This window comes from Ambystoma mexicanum, chromosome 10 (genome assembly GCF_040938575.1).
Source record: "Ambystoma mexicanum isolate Mex_15411 chromosome 10, UKY_AmexF1_1, whole genome shotgun sequence".
Classification (NCBI taxonomy): domain Eukaryota; kingdom Metazoa; phylum Chordata; class Amphibia; order Caudata; family Ambystomatidae; genus Ambystoma; species Ambystoma mexicanum.
Genome location: NC_090932.1, coordinates 1479559234 through 1479583762, shown reverse-complemented (window position 1 = coordinate 1479583762; position 24529 = coordinate 1479559234). Strand labels below are relative to the sequence as shown.

At 47.1% G+C, this 24529-nt stretch overlaps 1 protein-coding gene across 1 annotated transcript in view; it reads left to right on the top strand.

Annotated features, from left to right (window-relative positions):
* The window catches only part of MORN3 (MORN repeat containing 3), a 360155-nt gene that overhangs the window by 178515 nt on the left and 157111 nt on the right, over positions 1-24529 (top strand). Inside the window, exon 3 of the mRNA XM_069619586.1 lies at positions 4277-4434. Coding sequence (XP_069475687.1) covers positions 4277-4434 — 158 coding nt within the window. The remainder of the gene's footprint in view (positions 1-4276; positions 4435-24529) is intronic.

The following is a 24529-nucleotide window of genomic DNA, read 5'->3' as shown; positions in this document are numbered from 1 at the left end:
TAAAGTTACATGTTTAGAACACGTGTTTCAATTCGAAATATAGGTTTTGTCTTTCAGAATACACTTTAAAAGATGTCTTTTTCCGATTAAGTGAGGTGTGGTTGTCGAAACATTTTAATGCCCTCTTGGTTGTTTTAGAGGAATGTGGGGAATATCAGCACTTGTTTAGGGGAGTAATAATGAAACACGACTGGTGTTATAAAAGTGACATTTAACCTAAGACAAGGGGGGAAATGTTTATTTTACTGTGAGAAATGTTGTTTGGACGTGCTTTCTCTTGACATGTTGATGCTATTAATTTCGCTAAGCATAGTTGCATTGGGCGGAAGTGACTTAAAGATGTGTACATTTTAGTTTTGGTTATTAGTGTGAAAGCGCCACCTCTACTCCGAATCTATTGCATTACAGCTAGGGACAAATGGCATATGAAGAAAGATGCAAAGCTTTTAGGGTTTGTTTGGTTATTTACCCACCCATTGACTGCCCATAGCCCTTCTAATACCAATGGCCATTCCCAATGAACTAGCTTGATCAAGCCTTACCATCAAACTGTGTACTCGAAGTGCCTACCAGTGTTTTTTCAGATCAGTCTTCTGAGAGTTAATGGGCATCATTATAAGTTGGCTGGTGCAATATCAACGTGCCGGTATTACCATATAGCTGCACGTTACCGCACCTGGGCCACTGCGGCACCTGATTTACTTCCAGCTAGGACCTGTAGGTAAGTCAGGTGCCTTACCGGCAAAAATAGCCAGTGTTACCGGTGCTGATAATACCAGCAAATCCCCCCTATGGAGTCCAATGGGGATTTACAACCGTTGCTGCCACTCGTAATTCGATGGTAATACTGCCAGACCGAGTGCCGGTAAAGGTAATACAGTGTGCCGGTATCCTTGCCCCAATCACTTAATTGTGGGTGTAAATGCGCTACTGATGTAAAAATGTCTTAACCAGATCTGCCTTCAGCCACTCGATTTATAAGCACTATGGGGGTCATTACAAGGAAGGAGGTAGCCATGCCGCTATTAGCGGCATGGCTACCCCCTTACCGTGTACCGGGTCCGGGTTCCTCGAATGAGGAATTACCGGGCCATTCCGACCTTGGAGGGCCCGGTAATTCCTCATTCGAGGAACCCTTCCCCATTCCCATTCGAGCCCCAATAGGGCTCAATGGGAATGGGGAGGGTGCTAACAACGGGCCCATTGTTAGCACCCTGGTCTGGTCGTGGGACCCACTAAGGGCGCCTGGTAATACCAGACGTGCTTAGCGGGTTCCCACGAGCAGACTCGTAATGAGGCGGTAAGGGGTTGACGGCTCCGGCACCTTCACCGGCACCGTTACCCCCTTACCGCCTCACTCGTAATGACCACCTATGTGTGTACTTCACTAAAGACCTGTTAAAAACAAACATTGGCAAAGCCAATAGTGTTGGCTTGCGTAAAAGAGCGAGAGAAAGAGAGAAAATGGGGAGACCCTGATACAGCAGTGTACTGTGGCAAGGCGAAGAGGGGGAAAAGCTTGCTAAGTGTAAATGTAAACTTATGCCAAGTGGATATGAGGATAATGGCTCCAAGCCCTTTCCCTGCACATAAGGAAATAACACAAGAGCAATGTCAGCGTTGCTGATGTGGAATGTTGAAGTAAGGTTCCGTCGCTTATCACACTTGAACGGCAGTAGATTCCTGTGTGTTGAAGTTCATTCATTTTGTGCAACGTAGCATCTTCCCTCGAGAGAATCCTAGATCCACCCAGGTAACAAAATGGATGTGGGTGGAGGCACAGAAAGAGTCAGGGAGTGGCGCAGGTTCCTTGGTTATGAGGGAGGAGGACAGTGTCATCCACCTGTGGGGATGTCTATGAACCTGCATCTGCTGGTGTGGAAACTCCACTCTCCCGTCAATGAAAAATGAGGCTGGAAAGCCAGCATTCATTTACTTCATACAGAGCTTGTTTTTAGATTTTTGGCATCCATACTCTTGGTTCAACCTCCTAGCCAGGGGTCATTGAGCTGGCTGGGGGTGTTATTTATGTATTTATTTGATTTGTTTTAAGCGCAGGCCATACCCATAGGGCCTTGGAGCACCTTACATGGTTCAAGGTTTCAAAAGGTGCGAGTTGAAAAATAAGTTTCAGAATGTTTTCAGGAAAGGATAGGAAGATTAGGATAGACAAGTGGTGATAGTGGAAGAGGTCAGGGTTATGTTTGTGGAAACGGATATGTCTTGAGGCTTTTTGTGAAAGTGGTGATGGAGGATGCAGTGTCTATGTGAAGAGGTATGGTGTTCCATGCCTTGGGTGCCCAGTGGGTAAATGCTTATTTCTGTGTGCATGTGAGTATGCAGAGTGGAATGTGTAGAAGGTGTTGGCTGGTGTTGTGTTTGTGTTCGTGATGGGTTTGAGTTTGTCATGAAGGTAAGCTAGAGTTTTCAGGTGGATGGCTTTGAATATAATGCAGAGCCCGTTGAAGGTAATTCTGAGGTATGGGGAGCCACTGGATCTCGGGAAGAGCTGGGGTGATATGTGAATGTTTGGGTAGGTAAAGGTTGAGTCTGCTGTGTTTTGTATGACTTGCAGGGGATGAGTGTGATGTTGGGGAGTCCAGTGAGGAGAGCATTTCGGTTGCCAGACATTTCGTCGAAAAAAATTGGTCGACCAGACAAATGGTCGAACCAATTTGGTCGAAAACCAAATGGTCGAATTTTTTTATTTTTTTATTTTAACCCCCTTTTTTTCTCTAAAAACCCCTTTTTTAACTAAACGAAAACCCAAAAAATAAATATATAAATAAAATAAAAAATTCGACCATTTGGTTTTCGACCAAATTGCGTCGACCAAATTGCAGTCGACCAGTTTTTTTTCGATGAGTTGACTGGACACCGAGCATTTCTATAGTCCAGGTTAGAGAGAACCAGGGCTTGGACTGCAGTGTGTAAGTTGTCAGGAGGATGGATAGGTCTAATTTTGCACAGCAGGTGTAGTTGTAGATTGCGTATTTTGGTGACAGCTGCTGTGTTGTGTGTGATGGAAGGGTGGTTGTCAATGGTGAAGCAAATGGATTTGGCCAGTGAGGGATGTATGTGGTTTGTCTGTGGCGAGTTCTTGAATCCAGAAGGTGAGGTCACGTTTGTGCCTTGGAGGGCAGATGAGGTGGTATTATGTTGTGCAAGGGTTGAGTTCGAGGAAGTGGGTGGCCATCCAGTTGGTGATGGCCGAGAGACTGGTTTTGAGGGTGTGGAGTTGCGAAGGGGGTGAAATTTGAAAGTATATTTGGGTGTCATCTGCATATTGGTGAAAATGGGTGTTGTGTTTTCTAAGGGTAGGTCCAAGGGATTCAATATATAGGTTGAAGAGGAGTGGCGATAGGGAGGAGCCTTGCAGGACCCATATTTCACTGGGGCTTGGTCGGATCGACAATGTGGCATGGAAACAAAGTGTGTCCTGTCAGTGAGAAAGGTGGTGAACCAGTCGAGTACTGTGCCCGAGAGATTCATCCTTTGGGCAAGGATGCCTGGTAGAATGGCGTAGTTGATGGTGTCGAAGGCAGCACAGAGGTTGAGGAGTATGAGTAGTGCTGTGTGTGCTTTGTCTGTCATGCTGTGGAGGTCGTCAAGAATGTGAAGATCAGCGGTCTCAGTGCTGTGTCCAGGTCGAAAGCCAGATTGGATGGGGTTGAGTAGGTTGTTTGAGGTGATGTGTTGTTGCAGTTGGGTAGTAACAAAACACATTCCATGACTCTAGTGAGGTATGGTACTAGAGTAATGGGCTGGTAATTTTCAGGGAGCGTGGGGCTGAGAGATGTTTCTTTGAGGAGGGGTGAGTTTTGTCCAGTTGTGTGTATAGTGTAGCTAGTACCATGTGAGGGATAGGAGTTCATGATGTTGAGCCAGTGTTACGTCTTCTGGTGCCTGTTCCCGAGGCATGGAAGGAGCACAGGGTGCCAGAAGAGGCTGAGGGGAATTGCTGTCTGCCAGGTTCCGTTTTGGCCAACAAACGGGGAGAAGAGACGGGGACTACAATAGTTTAACAAAAGCAGACAATTGAGGGAGTGTCCCTTTCCTTCCTTTCTGAAAGCAATGGAAGCATAGACAGACCATCTTGGGCTGGGTCCACAGCTCCCACCAAAAGAAAATATCAATATATCCCAGCTAGGTGTCTTTACACAATGTTGTATGCACAGCCCTCCTACCTCATGGTGTGATTACATGCTCACCTAAGCAGGTGTAGCGCATGTCAGTCTGTCTGAGTCACTCACCGTGTCTTCGCTTGCCTCGACAGGTAAAGGTACGCAGACCTGGAAGAGTAGCAAAGCAATCTATGATGGAGACTGGAAGAAAGGAAAGCGCAATGGCTTTGGGACCTACAGCCTTCCAGACCCTGTGACTGGAGAGTACATGAAAGTATATTCTGGCTGGTGGAAAAATGACAAAAGACAGGTAAGCAGAGTTCCACAGTCGCCATTACAACATGTTCATGATTGTTTTCTAATGCCGTAATATTAATGGCTTCCTGCATGCTGCCTCTGGTTCTGGTCACTGATAGACATCCGTTTGGTAGTTATTTCAGTATTCTGCTCCTGCCAGGGTTGGACTGGGCCAAAAAACTGCCTCGGGCACCAATGAAAAAGTTGCCCACTCGCAAATGACAATTCGTTCGATTTGTGAGACTAAATGCCGGTCACAGAAAAGTTTTCTGGTAAAATGTGTTGCAAATTGTGCCTTTTTAAAGGATATTTGTTCGTTAACACTGGTCAAAGATCCTAGCTACACGGTGAAGTAATTCAAACTTGCCCACTTTGGCCAAAAAAGTGGGCCACTTTCACCCAAAAAACGGGCCCACGCTAGCATGTTGGGCCTGCACTTTGGGCATTTCCCTGTATGCCCGACCGAGCCTGGCTCCTGGTTCCTTTGTAGTACCAGTGGAGGGAGGCAGGGTTGGGGAGCATAGCGGACATTAACCCCTTAGGTGCCAAGGACGAGTATGCTCGTCCTTTTTGCATAGACCTGCATAATAGCCTGGCTGTGGACTCCCAGTCACGGCATCTGGGCAGGAGATTGACAGATGGCCATGGTGGATGATCTGCCCCTTTCTGCAAGGCCTGGTGCAGCAGAAGAGGGTTCTACACACAGATCCACGGAGTTCAGTGTAGGCCTTGATGGAGGGTATTCAGGAGGCAGCGGCCATATACTGGAACCCCTAATCCTAGAGCAACCGTGGCCCCAGGAGTCCCTGCCCCACCAGCCAGCGACCAACCAGGAAGAAGGGTGGCCTATAAAAAGAGGAAGCATGGCGACCAATTTGGTTGGCGGTCCAAGAGAAATAGCAGAAGAAACTAGGAGGAAAAGAGAAGACGGGAGGGAGGACAGGAATATGGAGAGAGGGAGGGGGGTGAAACAGTGCAAGAAACCAGAGTAGAGACAGTGAGCAAAGGGATGAGTAAAGTCGAACAGAAAAGAAAGGCTGAGAACTGGGGACAAGGAGGGGGAGCAGAAGAAAAGACCAAAATTGAAGGGAGAGGACTGAAAAAATGAGGGAAGCCGTGGAGGGTGGAGTGGAGATTTTAAGGGAGTGGAGAAAGGGGGAGTAGACCACTGAAGAGAAAACAATGGAAAGGAGGGAGAAGGAAACAACGACGACTCAAGTGGAAATGTCAAAAGATGGAGAAAAATGGGAGGAGGAGAGGAAGAGTGCTGCGAAACTCCGAAGAGGGAGAGCTTGGTCTACCGAGAGGATACTGGAAAGAAACGTCTAAGAGAAGAAGCGAGCAGAAAAGCAGTGACAACCAGGCAGAAAGAAAGTTAAGAGAGATTAAAGTAAATCAAGAGATTGAGAAGGTAAAACACCCCACAATTGTGAAGAGGCAAACCAAGATAAGACACCATAGAAACTCCAGAGGAGATATGGGGCTGAAGTAGAGAAAAGGGAAATGGAAAAAGGAGACTCCACGAAGAGTGAGGAAAGACAGAAGAAAGGCCAGAGTGAAAAAAGCCCTAGAATTGAAGGGGGAAAACAGGAAAGGGAACAGGAAATATCTCAGAGAAAAGAGGCTCAAACCAAAAGACAGAACACAGGGAAACCATTACCCAAGGTAGGGAAAGGAAATAAAGGCTGACATGTACAAGGTGGCAAAGGTGCGTTGATAAGAGGAAAATAAAGTAAAGGGAAAGGCTGGAAGTAAAGAAACTGCGGGAAGGAGGAAGAAAAGTGTCAAGAGGAAAGCCACGGATGGGAAACCCGCAGGCCATTGGAAGTGATGGAGGACGAACCAGAAGAAGGGAAGGACGTCCCACTCTTATGAGAGGAGAGCTTTCCAGAGCCGGGGCAGAGCCATCCTTGACATTTTTGGTGGGGGGGGGCTGGATTACCGTCGTGAAGGGGGCCACTAACCCACTGGGCTGACCCACACCCCTTTCCTCTGAGCCTAAGTGGCTGAATAGCTAGTACGCCTTCCTTTGGCCCATCAGATGCATCTTTCACCCCACTTCAGAGGCTATTTAGGTCACATAGAGATACTAATCATTGGAGGCGTGGGCCATCTAAACGCAGAGCACAGCAGGCAAGCCATGGCTTCATCGGAGAGGTTCTATGGACACCACTTGGGCAGGAGTTTGTCCTCTGCCTCTGTACGTTTGCTGCTGCTGCCGAACTAATGGCTGTGTAAATATTGCTTCTCAGCCCTTTGTCATGGGGCCCCGGGCCCCGTATCATAGCAGTGTGCTTTTGCTGCCTCCAAAGCCAGGGGCTGGTGTCACCCATTTTCAAGAGAGGAAAAGATCGGAGGACAAAAAAAGCCAGAACCTGCTGAAAGGATGGAATAGGGCAAAGAAGGCAGAAGCATACCGGCCGGAAGTCACTGGGCTAGACTTGTATTATTTGACTTTGTTTTTATTTATATAGCGCTTTACGCCAAAGTGCTGAACAAGATTAAAACGGTACAACGTAAATCAACATGGAGGGAAACCAGGTAGAACAATGAAGAGGACAGAAAATGGTCTTTGAAGCCGGATTGGAACAGAGAGTAGGACGGGAGTGAGGGAAGAGCCAGAGGTCGCGCATGTCAGTGGCGTGGGGCGAGGAGGACAAAAGAATGAAAACAGGACTGTGAACAAGGGGGGCAAGGGACAGGAAGAAGAAAGAGTGACTGTGATCGAAGTGAACGCGTAGGAGAGTACAAAGATACAAGGGAGGCGAGATGGTGCGGAAGATTATAGATAGATTTGAAGACTAGGCAAAGGCAATGAAACTTGAGCCAAGAGTGAAATGGAAGCCAGCGCAAAGTGGAAAGAGCAGGAGAGGTAGAGTCAGGAGGGTACAGGAGGAATAAGAGGCAGAGGGAGGAATTGTCAATAGATTTTAGTGAACATAGACGGGAAGCAGGAAGACCAATGATCAGGGAGGAGCAATAGTAGAGTCGAGGGAAAATAAGGGCAGACATTGGGAGTTGAGTAGCATGAAAGGAAAGAAAGGGTCCAGATTTGTGGAAATCAAAAAGGTGGATGGCCCAAGGAACATTGGTGACTGGCAGCAACAGGGGAGCACATGAATGTTGGCTCCGCCATAGTCGCCCTATGGGACGGGAAGGGCCAGTGCAAAAATAATGAAATTCTAGGTAACGGTCTTGGGGGCCACTAACGGAGGACCTTGAGGGTATACCATTTTGTACCTACCATCATTGAATATGCCCAATTGTAAGGATGTCTATTTTTCAAATAGTGTGAACGTAGTTGTAAGACTGCATTTTGTTCATTTAAGTCAAAGAGAGGTTACTTTTTTGCCTAGGATCACACAATTTGGATATACAGTAAAGCATGGATGTTTACTCGCTCTTTAATCCAGTCACTTGACCACTTACCAGGGGGGGACTGGGAACCAAAAGAGGCCCTGGAAATAATTGTCAAAGTGGCCCATATTACACATTTTCAGCAAGCCCAACCCTTTTCCTATGAGAACATTTGAAAATGAAATAGGTTATCAAAAAAAGGGGGCCGGGGTGCAGAGGCCTACCAGGAAATCTCCAGTATTCCCTGCAGGCTAGTCCACCCTGCCACTTGCTTTCCAATCTTTACTTGGTACAAATATTTAAGTTTTGGATTTCAAGGCCTATAATAAATATTCTAGATTTTACTTGCAGAAAACACAAAATGCATAATGAGAAATATGACCAGTAAAACCGCAAAGAAACATATTAAGCTAAAGGAATAACTTAATTCCTGAATGCAAACCTAAGTCCCGGAATGCACAATAATGCAAGTCTGAAACGTCTCCTGTTTAAAGTACTCTGTGCTCTCATCGGTTCAAGTTACACAATAAAACGAGCTGTGTAACAAACCCAGGCATGGCGATTCTTTGCTTCACACTTTCACGTTGTTGTTCGTTGTTCGGCGCGATAAGAACACACCTATTTTTCCTTTTTGCATGTCACGCTAGTAGAGACGCATACAAACACTTCTTTGAAAAGGTGCTACTGCCTTGAACAGTCACAGATGTGGTGGCTGATGGGGCCACGCGAGGCCTTTCCGGTGGAAATGTCCCCATCGCATGAGGGGGGCTCTGCTGTAGTGGCGTCCAGACTCTTTTGACTGGGATGGCCCAAGTCGGGCACTGCAGGGGTGCGCGCATACACACAATGATCATAGTTTAGGATAATAGGGTAGCACCTGGGTTGGCCAATCAGATTCCAGGGCTAGCACGTGCTACCCCAGGCCACTCCCTGGACAGCATATGAGCAGTGACGTCGCTATGGGGGGGGCGGGCTGTGGGGGCCAGGGCTTCACCTGCCTAAAACAAGCAATGACCATGTTCTCCCCTTACATTTGTCTGTCCACCCCCCTACTTTTGTCTTTGGCCCCCTCTGTGCCCCTCCTAAATTTGATTCCTGGCGACGCCACTGCCTATGAGGTGCTGCCTGCAGAGCTATGTTGCCACTCAGGGTGGCTGTGACTCATAAATGGGCAGTGCTTGATCACCCAAGCACAGCCTGTTCCTGTGCCTTTGAACTAAAGGTACGCCCTTTAAACAACAAATCAACTAGTGGAATGGCGTCGCAATGATTTATATTGCACTTCCATCTCCAACTTCACCCGGGAGATGTTGAGGTATACCCAGAGGTTAAACACATCTGGGACAAGTAGACACATCCAACTAGTAGAACCGGGTGTCCCAGCCAGACATGTGTACATCCAGAGAGTGGGCAAGACTGTACACAACAGCAAACATGTAGACTCACTCACACGTTGGTGTACTCAGGAGCGCAAGCGTGCCTGAGCCCAGAAGGCGTGGACTGGGAATCCAAACAAGCCTCGGAAATGATGTCCAAGTAGCCCCATAAGACACATTTTAAGCGAGCCCTACCCTTTTCCTATTAGAACGTTTGAAAATAAAGTAGGGTTACCACACAGAAGGGACCCTGAGTGCAGAGGCCTACCGGGGAATCTCCAGAGTTCTCTAAGGGCCAGTCCGCCCCTGGAGCTCAGCGAGCGTGGCTAGTGGCCTTCAGGAGTACCACCCAAGAATCTGGGACCCACGGCCAAGACAGGCTCTGTGGGACAACCTATCGGACCTGCAAAAGATTAAAGAATTTAGGGTGCGATTTGAACAAAATCAGGCCGTTAACCATGGCATGGAACCAGTGGCAGAGCCAGGGATGTAGGGGAGGGTGACTGTCCTCCCACTGGGTCACACCTGGTGCCTAGCGCGCCCCCAGCTTCCTGCTGGCGCCCGATTGGCTGCCTCCCTTTGCACCAAAAGCTGCTTCTGCTACCACATGGAAGTGTGTAACATGGAGACTCTACTCTAGCAAGACTGTGCAGAGAATCCATGTACTGTTTGCCCCACCACGATCACTGCTTATTAAGAATGTCGCTTGTTTTGCCATTTCTGCTGCGACACACCTAGGCCTTATGCCAAACCCTCCCTAATAAAAGGGAATCGAGCAAGAGTTTGAGCTCACAAATGACTTGCGTAAACTCTTCCGTGGATCCACCGTCCCGGTAAATACTATCCACTACAGGGGAGCAACGAAAGCTACATTTCACGGTTTGGGGGGCTAACTGGTGATGGGAGGGGCCACTTCAGAAACTGGGTGGGACAAATATGGAGGCTCCACCCCCTCTAATCAATCCCAAGGGTTGTCCTGTGTGGGGCCCGAGTAAGCGCAATATGTCAGTGAGAATAACCAAGTGATCGGATTTAAAGATAACATACACATTTAGTTGCTTTTGATAATTTCTATATCTAAAGCCCAGGGATCCGATCAGGCATCACCCTTAAATCAAAAGTGACCACCAGGGGACCAGACGGTATTACAGTGTGCCACCACTCTTCCCTCTCCCACCCGCCCCACAACTCCCCTACTCCTACCCGCTACCCACCAAAATCAGCTCCTCAGCCCAGCATTATACATGAGCGGGCCTGTGCGGACACACTCATTTAAACATATCATTCACTCTCGCCCTATTCACTGTACACTCATTCACACGCGTACCCAGTCCCCCATTCTTCATGCACTCCTGTACACACATACATACATACATACATATTGAGCTAACATACAACAATGGGGATAAGCTTAGGGCTCTTTTCTTTGTAATTGGTTTGCCTGGCGACTCCTTTATTGATGCCTTTTTCTCTATCTGTTAATTAGTAATCTTCCTTGTCGCGTCTCAAACGAGTATGACGGCAAAAAGCCAAATGACCGCTCCGAAACATAATTTTAATTATTATTAAAATTATAATTTTATTATTAATATTTTATGCAAATGTTCTTACACTACGACTGTGTTATAATTTGACTTAAATATTTTATGCAAATGTTCTTACACTACGACTGTGTTATAATTTGACTTACTGATATCTTATGAATACATTTACTTGTACCTTGAACATGAACAGCAATGAAGTATGCCCGGATTTGAGAAAGGCAAATTGCCGAAACACGTGTCATCCCAAGGGCACACACGACTAAACCATTAAATTGTGGTGATGGTGACAAATCTTGGCGCTTGGTTTCATTGAGTATCAATAGATTAACATACAGCAATGCTTTCCTCCCCTCTCTGCTTAACAAAAAGCAAGTGCCCACATCAGGCCCCTCCCCTCAAATGTTAAAGAGCGCATACTGTTATGTTCACTCGAATCCGTGGGGAGCGGATGATGTGTGCATTTGATTTTTGGTAGGCAGAGAGGTGAGGGAAGCCTTTCTTGAAACCAGCAGCTTTAATGGTTTGTTGCGTTTGTGCAAATACATTTTTCTGCACAAACACACTAAAGCTTTAACGCCACCAGTTTCAGGAAAGACTTTCCTCCCCTCTCTGATTCCCAAAAGCAAGTGCACACATCAGCAGCCCCCTCCCATGGATGCGAGCCAACATATACCAATGTTATGTGTTCTTTCACATCTGTGGGGAGGGGGCTCATCTGTGGATTTGATTTTTATTAAGCAGAGAGGTGGGGGAATCCTTGAAAGCCACAAGTTTCAGGAAAGGTTTCCCTCCTCTCTCTGCATAACAAAAAGAAAGTGTGGACTTTCCCGCCGCTCAACTCACATTTTGGGTGCAAGGGGTTAGCTTGAGCCTGATTAGCTCAATGGCGTTGTGCCACTGGTCCCCTTCCTTATTGCACCCAATTAGGGAAGTTACTTCCTGCTCGTTCTAATCCATTCAGCCAGTGTGACACCCTGGTTGATGTGCTTTCCAGCCTCAGTCTAGAGGCAGTTGAAGAGGGATGGGGAATGCTACCACCCTCTCTCCCGCCCACGAAATGTATGACACGGAAGAAAGCCAGGAAACACTGCAATCACCCATTCTATTTCGGACCGATTCCCAGTGGTCCAATGATAGACAAGTATGTCGAGAGATACCCCCTCAGCCAGCCATACGCCACCAACAAGCCCTACAGGCCAGGGGCAGTACGAATTTACCCCAGCATGGATGAGGAGCCCCAGGTGGTAACCAAAGACACCTCCATTGACAGTCTGGATTAAAGCACCAAGAAGCCACGTTGATGACGTTGTTAGAGACACTACGACATAACAGCGTTAGACGTGAAGCACATGTGCCATTTGCACTTCAGGACACAAACATGCACTCAAATACATGAAGAACATGAGCGCACAGTCCTATAGTTAGAGGGCAGACACACATACATAATGTCATTGCTTTTATTATTTCTGCCACTAGCCAATTGCAGCAACACGGAAGCCGCAAGAAGCAAGAGATCCTGAGCAAAACTTGCTGATGCTTACATACAAATAACAACAGAACCAAATGTGACTAACCTATGGAGAATGTAGTAGAGCATGAACACTGTAGAAACCGCATTACAACGGTTTAGGAAAATTACAGCAGGCCACCAGCCTCTCAGCAAGAGCCGAGCTGAGCTAAATTCAGGCTGGACAGAGAGCAAGACGTGTGAGACAGGACCCGCAGCCAAGGCCACAAGATACAGATGACATTCCACTCCCTAGATGACAAAGGCACCAACTTCAGTAAATAAGAATAATTCCTAATAATTCAGAGCTGCACAGCTCAAAGTTTTGCTCTCGGAACACGTGACTCGGCCGAAGCAGACAATGGACAGCGACCAGCGCTGAGAAAGAGAGACGCTCTCAGTCTACCAGACAGAAGACTGCAACAAATACGCTATAATTTAAAACAAATGTTGCACCAAGCAGAAGAGCACTCTCATAGACTAAGGTGGTACACACAAGTTACAAATGCAGACACATAGCGGTTCTTATTACCTTGAAGAGGTACACTTAGACCTGAGAATCTTTGCAGATCCCAGGCCTGGGGACGTCCGCTCTAGCCAGCCACGGTTAATATCCTCAGGGTGGGTAGCAATGGGTCAGAACCTATGGTAAGTCCACCACACTGCAACATTGTTATAGATAGTGACTTGGGGATGGACCAGGCCAGCCACCTGACATGCGAGGGCCAGTAGTATAACATATATAGTGTACACTATCTGTGGTAAGGTACTCCGTACCCAGTTAGGAGGGCCAATACGTTTTCTGGAGAAGGGCCTGATGTGGCGCTTTCTCAGGTGCCACACCAGAGTAAAACTGGCCTGCAAGCTAAGAACAAACAAGACGTGCATAGATTTCTCCTGTTCCTGTGCTGATCCTTGTTGGTTTTGTCTGTAATAAACTGCAGTTTGAACTTGCCGTTGACCGAGTCCTCCATTTATCCTGGGGAAGGTGTTGGGTCTTTCAAGAGTCTGCAGACTCCGAGTGGCTCTCTAGCATACCTGGGAGTTATTCCCAACACAGTGTTCCATCAGCAGGCCCTGACGCCAGACTCAGCAGCATAAGGCACAGTCAACACGACACGTGGGGTGATCTAGGGCAGGGTCAACACTACAAGTGGGGTGCTGTATGTAGTCTCTGTTTCTGAGCTACACTTCTCCTGAGGCAACCCACTGCATTCTCTTAAACTCGTTCACTATTTGCAATTACCCAGCTCCTAACTGTCATATGCCTACACAACAGATGGGCACCCTTTGGGGGACACATGACATTTCTTGATTACCCCCTGAACTGAACAAAAACTACAAAATGCCCTATTTGCATTGTAAGAAGCATTGCGATTGGTGTAAGTAACTAGAGTCCGAAGGAACCAGATAATGCGTCTCTGTCACTGTTCCATCCCAGTGTCATCTGGTGCCACCCCCAGCCAAATTTTAATTAACAATCCCAAAAAAAGACAAAAAATCAGGAAAGATCAGAAAATGGAATCTACCATAGAAGCACGAGTATAGCACATTTTATGACAAACTGTTTCCACTTTGTGCGTGTCTTTACTGATAAGAATGGAACTCGTGTATGTTTTCACTAGTTGAAGCATTTGAGATATAAAGATAGTCTCTTTGGCAACCATTTTCTTTTGTTGTGAATACACATGCCCAGTTGTACATCAGCTGGAGCACCTGCGATTTTCAGTTCTGTGTAGGTTTTTTTTATAGTAGGTTTTATGCCAGGGATCTACAGGCTTTGGCTCTTTGGATGTTTTGTACTACAACTCCCATCTACGTTTGGTTCAGCTGAGCCATAGTCCAAAACATCCAGGGAGTTGACATTTCTTTCAAGTTTTTACAATATTGTGATTTAGTCAGATTTTCCAACGCAGGCAATGAGGATCGGACACTACATTCGCTGTAGCCTGAGTACATCCTGGGCAGTGATATCATGCCAAAATTGACCCAGGAAAGCCATGTAACATCTATTACAAGAATAATTTCTATAAGTGCCCGGCAAGGGACCATCAGATTGTATCAATCGAGCTGTTTGGCCCTCGCCGGGTCCCTACCAGCCCGATAAAGACTCGCCTACCAGGTTCAGAGCGCTGCGTCCCTCCCCGATCCATGGCAGCCATTTTCTACGCTTTTTTTTTGCTCAAGTTGAGAAACGGTTGACACGCCGCTTCTCAACTCGAGTAAAAATACTATTAGGACCCTGGTACAAAGTGCCAGAGTACTAATACCAATAGAACCCTCAGAAAAGGGACATTACCAGACCGGTGATGTCCCCACCCCTTCGGGTTCTTTTGCTTTATTAGTACCTGCAATTCCTAATGTATCTAGTCAAAGTGCACGTCGAAATTGGGTTGAAGAAGAATTCAATACACCAGGTCAGGGGTCCCTATGCTTAATATTATTATTATTTTTTTTTTTCTTTTTTTTTTTTTTTTTCAGGTGTGTCTCCCTATGCAGCTGGGTTTGGAGATTTGCTGATGAGCCCACCCCTTGGGATATCTTACAGTTTTGATGTGGTACTTGGTACTATCCCTCACAATGGTTGGTACTCTAATAGCTACACCCTGGCCCTGCTCCCTTAGCCCAACAGGCCTCTGGTGTATATATGTAGAAACCTTGTAATGTGATTGGATAACCTCTTAAGCTTTCTTAGCGCCCAACCCACCATATCGCCCCTTTGTTCCTGCAGTGCAGACAAATAAACCTGTGCTGACCAATTTGAATGTAATTTCCACACCCTCGGCAGGGGAACCTGCCATGCAGGCACTATCTGCCCTACAGAACAACTCTCTTCACTGGTTTCATTTACGGGACAAGAGATCTAAGGCAACAGTGTGACTGGTCCCTGCATCCTGGGCTTGGCATGGTGGGGGTAGCCAGACGATTCTCCCCGCTGTACCCGTAGGCAAGCAATACCTGGCTTATGGAGGCACCAGGCCAAACTGGTAGCACCAATATCAACCAGTAAGGTCAGTCAGAGCAATTCAACACAGGGGACTGCAGGCATCGTTCAGCAGGAGCTGAGCCCAAGAGGGAAAAAGGTCTTTTAAGTCCTCAGAGCCCTGGAAAGGCAAAGCCAGAGACTAGTGCCGATCCTGAGAAGAGATGTGGGGGAGCTGGACCTGCTGATCCTAAGAGCAAATCAAATGAATACTACAGAAAGAAGGCCATTATTTTTTTTTTTTTTTTTTTTTTTTTTTAATAAAACTACAGTTCGATAATTAAATCGAACTTTTGTTATAATTGACCTTTCCCGCATCTCATCCGTCCTCTCCAGTGTTTAATCACAGTATGTTCTTTGTGCTGGTGATAAGTTTGGATCACTGTTAATTAAGGATTTTCTTTTCCTTATCACAAGTTGTATTACAGAGAATCATGGTTAAATAGTCAATTATCCTGCATGATAGTTTAATATTATGGCCGGCGCTTACATATGACCACCAATCATTCATGTCATAGTTCTGAGGTTTGAAGCTAATTAGGTGCAGGGTCCGCTGTGTGATTGTGCCTGTGCAATCAAGTATCAAATGCTTGAGGGACTCTATTTCGCTCGCATCACAGAATCGACATTTGTTGTCTGCGGTGTCTTTCTTTTTTCGTATCCATAGCATTTCTCGATTGTTTAGGGCGTTCAGCCTGAATTTTAGAAACATGTTCCTGTGATATCGTGAAGGACAATTTAGTAGGTATTTTGGTGGCTTGTGTAGTTTTATTTCTCCAAGACCTAATGGAAGACCCGTTTTTAGTTTCCTGCGTTTTTCAATGTTATGCATCCAGTCCCATTCTTCTAATCCAAATTTGGAAAAAAAAACTTGAAGCCATAATGGACTCCGCAAATATAAGTCAATCTGACCTAATCGATCGACCACAACAGGCGAAAAAAAAATTAGAAGAATGGGACTGGATGCATAACATTGAAAAACGCAGGAAACTAAAAACGGGTCTTCCATTAGGTCTTGGAGAAATAAAACTACACAAGCCACCAAAATACCTACTAAATTGTCCTTCACGATATCACAGGAACATGTTTCTAAAATTCAGGCTGAACGCCCTAAACAATCGAGAAATGCTATGGATACGAAAAAAGAAAGACACCGCAGACAACAAATGTCGATTCTGTGATGCGAGCGAAATAGAGTCCCTCAAGCATTTGATACTTGATTGCACAGGCACAATCACACAGCGGAGCCTGCACCTAATTAGCTTCAAACCTCAGAACTATGACATGAATGATTGGTGGTCATATGTAAGCGCCGGCCATAATATTAAACTATCATGCAGGATAATTGACTATTTAACCATGATTCTCTGTAATACAACTTGTGATAAGGAAAAGAAAATCCTTAATTAACAGTGATCCAAACGTATCACCAGCACAAAGAACATACTGTGATTAAACACTGGAGAGGACGGATGAGATGCGGGAAAGGTCAATTATAACAAAAGTTCGATTTAATTATCGAACTGTAGTTTTATTAAAAAAAAAAAAAAAAAATATTATTATTATTATTATTATTATTTTAAATAATAATAATCATTGTTCTTTTATAATGCACTTAATACTGGAGAACAGTTTCTAAGTGCCAGACTGGGATTTGAACCTGTGTTGCTATGTGTTTTCTTGCTTCCAAGACAGACACGTTGCCCCTGAGCTATCCTCTCAGCCCTAATACACTGTAAGGTGTAGGCCCTCCTACTAGGTCTCCTACCTGTGACATCTGAAAGCACTTTAGTTTCTGCTCTTCAGTAACATTAACAAACGGGCCTCTACATTTATGTGCAGGGTCTTGTGAAGCACAAACCCAGACGAACAGCAACAGAGTTTCAAAGGGGGATCTGATCCAGTAGTGTGCAGATGGGGAATGGGTGTGAAGGAGGCGCTATGTGGGGCAGGGTAGGGGTGGGAGGAAAGGTCAGCAGTTATCAGGGCTCAGTGTATTAGGAGACAGTCCTGGCCAGCTCCTTAAATAGGTTGGGTCTCAGGGTTTATGTGATGGCAACTTGATTTCAATTGACTGGGCGTTTCCGTTAAACGCTAGAGAAATGCCATGTTTGTAAAGGTGTGGCATGATAAAGGGTGGGGTAGTTTGATGAGGTGAATGAGAGTAATTCATGCCGTTTGTGGGCACAGTTTCCTGCTTACTTCGGGGGGGGGGGCAATGTACTGTATCCATTAATTGTGAGAAGACGTTATACGCTGGTGACCTCCCATAACTTCAGGGTGCCCTGCAAGTAGGCTGCCAGTCGCATCGGTATTAGCCCATTCGACCTAAAACATTTGACCTTTTGACCAAAATGACCTTTTCCGAATGGTCCAAATTTACCTTTTTTTGCATCCGGTCCAAATTGACCTTTTTGTTTTAGGTCAAATATGTTAATACCTACTTACCTGAGCATGAGGTGCGGAGGTGTCCCCTGCTCCTCATGTTCATGTAAGTAGGTCAAAAGGGGGTTGCGGAGTGTCCTCCGCATCCTTAACAATGAAGGTCAATTTGGTCAAAAGGTCAAATGTTTTTAGGTCAAATTGCAGAGAGCAATTTGCAAAAGGTGAAACATACCCAAACCGTTGCATCTACAGTGGGTCAGTTTCATGCTAATATGGAGACATTTCATGAGCATTCATTCGAGTCATTTCAAGACAAATGTTAACAATTTGCTGGCTCAAAGTCCTTCTTGAATGCATCATTGTGATCCTTTTCATAAAGCTCTATTAGGGGCAGGAAAAATTATTTTATAAAATCTTATCTGAATGTTTACATTTCTGGCCCATGAGTAATTTGCCAGTACCCTACTACGCTCCTTCCTTTCTTGTCGAAAATTCTTAGTGGGGGGCACTCCCTCCCTCACTACAATTGCTTCTGTAAAATGTCTAGTGTTTTGACAGGGATGAGCCACAAGTGTTTTATTTTGTGCTTTATTCTTCAGATTTTTAAATGCTTTCGGAAAATTCACTAAGCTCTTTTACAATTATTTTGCTTACAGGTTATCCCCAATCGCTACTTTTCCAGTCACATTGTATACATTTAGCCTGTATTACCATTATAAATTACACATTTATAGAAATGCAGTCCAAGGAGAAATGTAAAACCTTATGTGTATTGTTCCTGCTGAAATATATTTGTTCACGAATCATTCGACCAGGAGTCTTTTAAAATCCCTGCTTGTTCTCCTGTTTAGCTTGAATCTTTGCATGAGGTCCCTCACTGCATCTACAATTTCCCCATTTTGCATTTTTTCTTAATTAAAATAATGTACCCTTGCTAAACTCTTCACTACCCTTCACGCCATGCTTTACCTTTCTCTGCCAATACCTTTGCCCTATTGGTCTTCTCATGTTCTAGACAATGAGACACCCTTAACTTCCCTTAGTCCCTCTTCTTGTCACTGCCCCTCATCCCTATCCCTGTGTATCTGAATTTATGGGATTTAAAGACTGCAAACCTCGCTGGGAAGGAAGAGAGCACTCTACATCGGGGGTGGGGGCGGCCCCAGGGGGTTACAGGTAGGGTGGGGCATAGAAGTGGTAGCTGTAATGGGGAAGAGGGGCAAGAAACCAGGGGAGTGATGGAGAAGTAGGAATGAGTGGAACGATGAGCGATTGGCAAGATGTCCTTTGCAGAGTGGGGTCCTTACTTCCTTCCTGAAGTGTAGGATGGAGGGGGGCAGTCTTATATTTCTTGGTATATTGTTCCTAAAATAGGGTGTATAGCAGTAAAAGGTCCATCCTACCCCTTCCTTATCCCCCCTTGACTGATCCTCCCCAACACTCCAGCCAAACTAGCACCCACCTTCCGGGCAGCCAATCCATCCTGTGCCGCTATGGATCTGTTTGCGCCGCGAACAATGCAGGTGCCTGCACATCCCACCGTCTCCTTATTCGCCACGCCTTTTTACCTGATCTAAGACATTTCAATGAAAGCAATGCCGCTTCAAATTCAAGCCAATGCAAGCTATTTAACTTAATTTCTAGATGTGTTTTCCTTTTTCCCCTTTTTTGCATTCTATTTCTTCCTTCATTACTGCTAAATGAATGGGGAGGCCACCATTACCACCTGTTATTCTCCTACTAACTTCTCCCACCCATTTAATTAAGTCTTTATTGTGTCATTGTTTTATTCTTCTTCCTCGTATTTTTTCATCCTGTTTATTATTTAAATATTTAAAATGTATTCTTAATTTTAAGATGCTTTGTTTTTTATTTTTAAATGTGTTTACATTTCGGTGAGTTTTACGTTTAGGTCAATGGATTCACTTTATGTGAGATGGACTTAAATTGAAATGGGTGGATAACCTTTAACCTCTCTCTTATCACCGAACTTTAGGGACAAATGTTCTTAGCACTGGGTTCTACCTTACTGGCTTCAAAGTAGTTATTGTGCTACCCATCATAAAAAAAGAAAACTGGCGGGGAGTTCAGATGCATTAAAATTGGAAGGAGGTGCAGCCTGTAATGCGGGGATTACCAACCGATAACCTTTATTACGCCTTGTCATCTTCCTCGTCACAGCCCATTACTCTATGAAGGACTAGGTCTTTACCCCAATCCCTTATATCATTGTTTTCCTTCCCTCCCTCAGCCCCCTTGGTATAAAGATGGCATCCTACCTGCATAACTCCTGTTCATACCCAACGAGCATAGGCGGACGGACCCAGGGAGGGAGAGGTCGGTCGTCAGGACTGTGATGAGGAAGAGGCGTAATGTAGATTATCGGTAAGTAATCACTGCATTACCTCCACGTTCCTCTCTTCCCCGTCCCAGTTCATTATTCTATGAAGCTTTCCCAAGCCAGGACTGGACACTGTAAGGCCCACACTTCACACTCAAGATACTGCAAACCCAGTGACCTTTAATTGACACAAAAATTCAAGAAATAACAGCCTGCAAAACAGGCGAAGTGAATCCCAGATCTGCCCGCCCTGGGAAGGCCAGCCTGTAATGGTGAGCAAAGGTGTTGCAGGAAGTCCAAGCAGTGGCTCCAGAGAGGCCCTTTTTGCCTCAGCCCAAAAGGGGGAGCAGCCAACCACCTTCCCTGAAAGCAGAACTACAGATAATTAATATACCAAGGCACTGGTGTCTCTAATCCACGCCTCATGGTCAAAGAGGAGGTCTTTTGCCCTCCATTTACCCCTCCAAAGGTAGCAGACAGACTGTTGGCAGACCTTAATAAGGCACTGGCTCCAAATAATACAGCAGAACCTCCTTGACATCCAAGCTGGCCATTGGGTGGAGCCTCTGGATCAATGTCAGCCGGAAGAGCCAAAATAACAACCGCTTGTGGCAGATGACCGGTAGAGACCTCTTCAGGGTGGAAGACAGGATCACATCTCAATATCCCTGCTTCCCGAGAGACAGGCCGATGTGGAGGAGTACGTAACAGGTGGAGACCCTGTCATGGCGGAAGGAAGGATCACATCTCAATATCACTGCTTCCGGAGAGACAGGCCGATGTGAAGCAGTACATAACAGGTAGAGAGCCCCTCATGGCGGAAGGAGGGATCACATCTCAATATCACTGCTTCTGGAGAGACAGACCGGAGAGACAGGCCGATGTGGAGGAGTACATAACAGGTAGAGACCTCCTCAGGGTGGAAGGAAGGATCACATCTCAATATCACTGCTTCCCGAGAGACAGGCCGATGTGGAGGAGTACATAACAGGTAGAGACCCCCTCATGGCGGAAGGAGGGACCACATCTCAATATCACTGCTTCCGGAGAGACAGGCCGATGTGGAGGAGTCCATCACAGGTAGAGACCCCCTCATGGCAGAAGGAGGGATCACATCTCAATATCACTGCTTCCCGAGAGACAGGCCGATGTGGAGGAGTACATAACAGGTAGAGACCCCCTCATGGTGGAAGGAGGGATCACATCTCAATATCACTGCTTCCGGAGAGACAGGCCAATGTGGAGGAGAGGAGTCCATAACAGGTATAGACCCCATCATGGCAGAAGGAAGGATCACATCAAAATATCACTGCTTCCCGAGAGACAGGCAGATGAGGAGGAGTCCATAACAGGTAGAGACCCCCTCATCGCGGAAGGAGGGAACACATCTCAATATCACTGCTTCTGGAGAGACAGACCAGAGAGACAGGCCGATGTGGAGGAGTACATAACAGGTAGATACCCCCTCATGGTGGAAGGAGGGGTCACATCTCAATATCACTGCTTCCGGAGAGACAGGCCAATGTGGAGGAGAGGAGTCCATAACAGGTAGAGACCCCCTCATGGCAGAAGGAGGGATCACATCTCAATATCACTGCTTCCCGAGAGACAGGCCGATGTGGAGGAGTACATAACAGGTAGAGACCCCCTCATGGTGGAAGGAGGGATCACATCTCAATATCACTGCTTCCGGAGAGACAGGCCAATGTGGAGGAGAGGAGTCCATAACAGGTAGAGACCCCCTCATGGCAGAAGGAAGGATCACATCTCAATATCACTGCTTCCGGAGAGACAGGCAGATGTGGAGGAGTCCATAACAGGTAGAGACCCCCTCATCGCGGAAGGAGGAAACACATCTCAATATCACTGCTTCTGGAGAGACAGACCAGAGAGACAGGCCGATGTGGAGTAGTACATAACAGGTAGAGACCTCCTCAGGGTGGAAAGAGGGATCCCATCTCAATATCACCGCTTCCCGAGTGGCAGGGCGATGTGGAGGAGTCCATAACAGGTAGGGACCCCCTCATGGCGGAAGGAGGGATCACATCTCAATATCACTGCTTCCGGAGAGACAGGCCGATGTGGAGGAGTCCATAACAGGTAGAGGCCCCCTGAGGGTGGAAGGAAGGATCACATCTCAATATCACTGCTTCCCGAGAGACAGGCCGATGTGGAGGAGTCCATAACAAGGGCTCCCAGTTCTCAAATCTGGCACAGCCACAGATCGGCATCCCACTGTGGCTCTAATGGAGGCCCCTACAGAACTCTGGAGTACCACAATCCTGTGCAAACCCTTGTCCTTTCCATGTTGAAATTCCATAAAAACCTATTAATACTGGGATCGGGGCCCCGAGGAGACTCCATATGGGGCCCGCACCATTCTAATGGCAGCCCACTGCGTTCTGCCTGCAGCACAATCCAGAGGCAACAAAGAGTTCTTGACACACCAGTTCGAGAACGTGTTCCAGTTTCTACCATACGAGCGTAGTGTTGATGTGTTTTTGGTAGTGTTTTTCTTTTTTTTTAATTCTTTTATTGGCCTTTTCATAGAAAAAATATTACAATATTTAGCCATTTGGTCCAAATTTACAAGAAACAAAAGACTGTAATCTCTGCCTTTTTGGTGGTGTTGGTGCCAGCGGGATTGGAGAGGGTAATCCCTTCTGCTTCAGGCCCTCCCTATTAAAGGGATGCTGGCAGGAATGGGGGTGAAGCCTCTGCCAACTGCAATAGAAATGGGAAGGCTTTTCTGCGGGTCTAATAGGGAGCCACCAGCAGAACCCTGGCCTTGGGCGTCGTGATTCTCCTCAATACCCGAGGGAGAGGGGGAATGGGAGGCATTAGGCAACATGTACAGAAGACTCGGAGATGACGGGATGGACAGGGCAGCCACTGCCCCAAACCTGTCCTCGCAACTCCTGAGGGAGGAAAACATGCCCACCTCTGGTAGAAGAACATTCCAGACCACCACGCCAAAGGCTTCCGGACTGGGACACCACTCCTGGCATCTGCCAGGGGGGCGTGGACCACTCTTCTTAGTAACCGGCCCTTCCAGCATGGGCGCAACTACCAAAGGGGTTAAAGGTGTCCTGAGCCTCTCAAAAAATGCAATCTGACAGTTGGTCCCCCAAAAACATTCTGCCCCACCGACGGCCCTCGTGAGTCCTGGGCTGGCTTCCTGGTCACTGATAAAGAGACGCCATTCCCATTGGCTGCTCGCCTTCCAGTGCTCCCTGTATGTTCCTCCCTTGTGTTGTGCCGGCCTCTGCTGCGGCCTCCAGTACTATCCGCTAAAGCAGAGGCCAAGTGAGAGCTGGCGAGGGCTGATTCAGGTGCTGGGTGTGCCCACAGCTCATGACAGTGGCATGCCACCAGTTCAGAGAAAGAAGCTGTGGCATGTGCCAGTCTAGCGAGGAAGAGCCCGTCACTGCCCTAGCTCAGCCAACAGCAGCTCGTCGTGGACCCTACAAATCACTCCCTCGCCACATGTAAGTGAACAAGCACAAATGTTTCATTGCATTGGGGCTTCTGACGAGACCATGTTCTGTGTAGCACAGTTCACTTTGAGCCTCTCACGCATGCGCAGCGTGACTTGCCATGGGATGAGCTTTGTGTATTAATAACAGTAACTCTACATGTCCAGAGGAATGCTATTTATAGCAGGCGGGGCCCCGGGCTGTAGGGGTTTTGTGTATCGGTTACCACTCACCTTTGATTCAGTGCAGCTCAGACATACAAAGCCAGTACAAGTCCCACCCAGTGTCCTGCAAGGGCAGCACTGCAGTGTACAAGGCCCACCCACTGTCCTGCAAGGGCAGCGCTGCAGTGTACAAGCCCCACCCAATGTCCTGCAAGGGCAGCGCTGCAGTGTACAAGTCCCAGCCAATGTCCTGCAAGGGCAGCGCTGCAGTGTACAAGTCCCAGCCAATGTCCTGAAAGGGCAGCGCTGCAGTGTACAAGGCCCAGCCAATGTCCTGCAAGGGCAGCGCTTCAGTGTACAAGGCCCAGCCAATGTCCTGCAAGGGCAGCGCTGCAATGTGCAAGGCCCAGCTAATGTCCTCCAAGGGCAGCAGTGCAGTGTACAAGGCCCACCCAGTGTCCTGCAAGGGCAGCACTGCAGTGTACAAGGCCCACCCACTGTCCTGCAATGGCAGCGCTGCAGTGTACAAGCCCCACCCAATGTCCTGCAAGGGCAGCGCTGCAGTGTACAAGTCCCAGCCAATGTCCTGCAAGGGCAGCGCTGCAGTGTACAAGTCCCAGCCAATGTCCTGAAAGGGCAGCACTGCAGTGTACAAGTCCCAGCCAATGTCCTGCAAGGGCAGCGCTGCAATGTGCAAGGCCCAGCCAATGTCCTGCAAGGGCAGCAGTGCAGTGTACAAGGCCTACCCATTGTCCTGCAATGGGAGCGCTGCAGTGTACAAGTCCCACCCAATGTCCTGCAAGGGCAGCGCTGCAGTGTGCAAGGCCCGGCCACTGTCCTGCAAGGGCAGAGCTGCAGTGTGCAAGGCCCACTCAATGTCCTGCAAGGGCAGTGCTGCAGTGTACAAGGCCCACCCACTGTCCTGCAAGGGCAGCGCTGCAGTGTACAAGTCCCACCCACTGTCCTACAATGGCA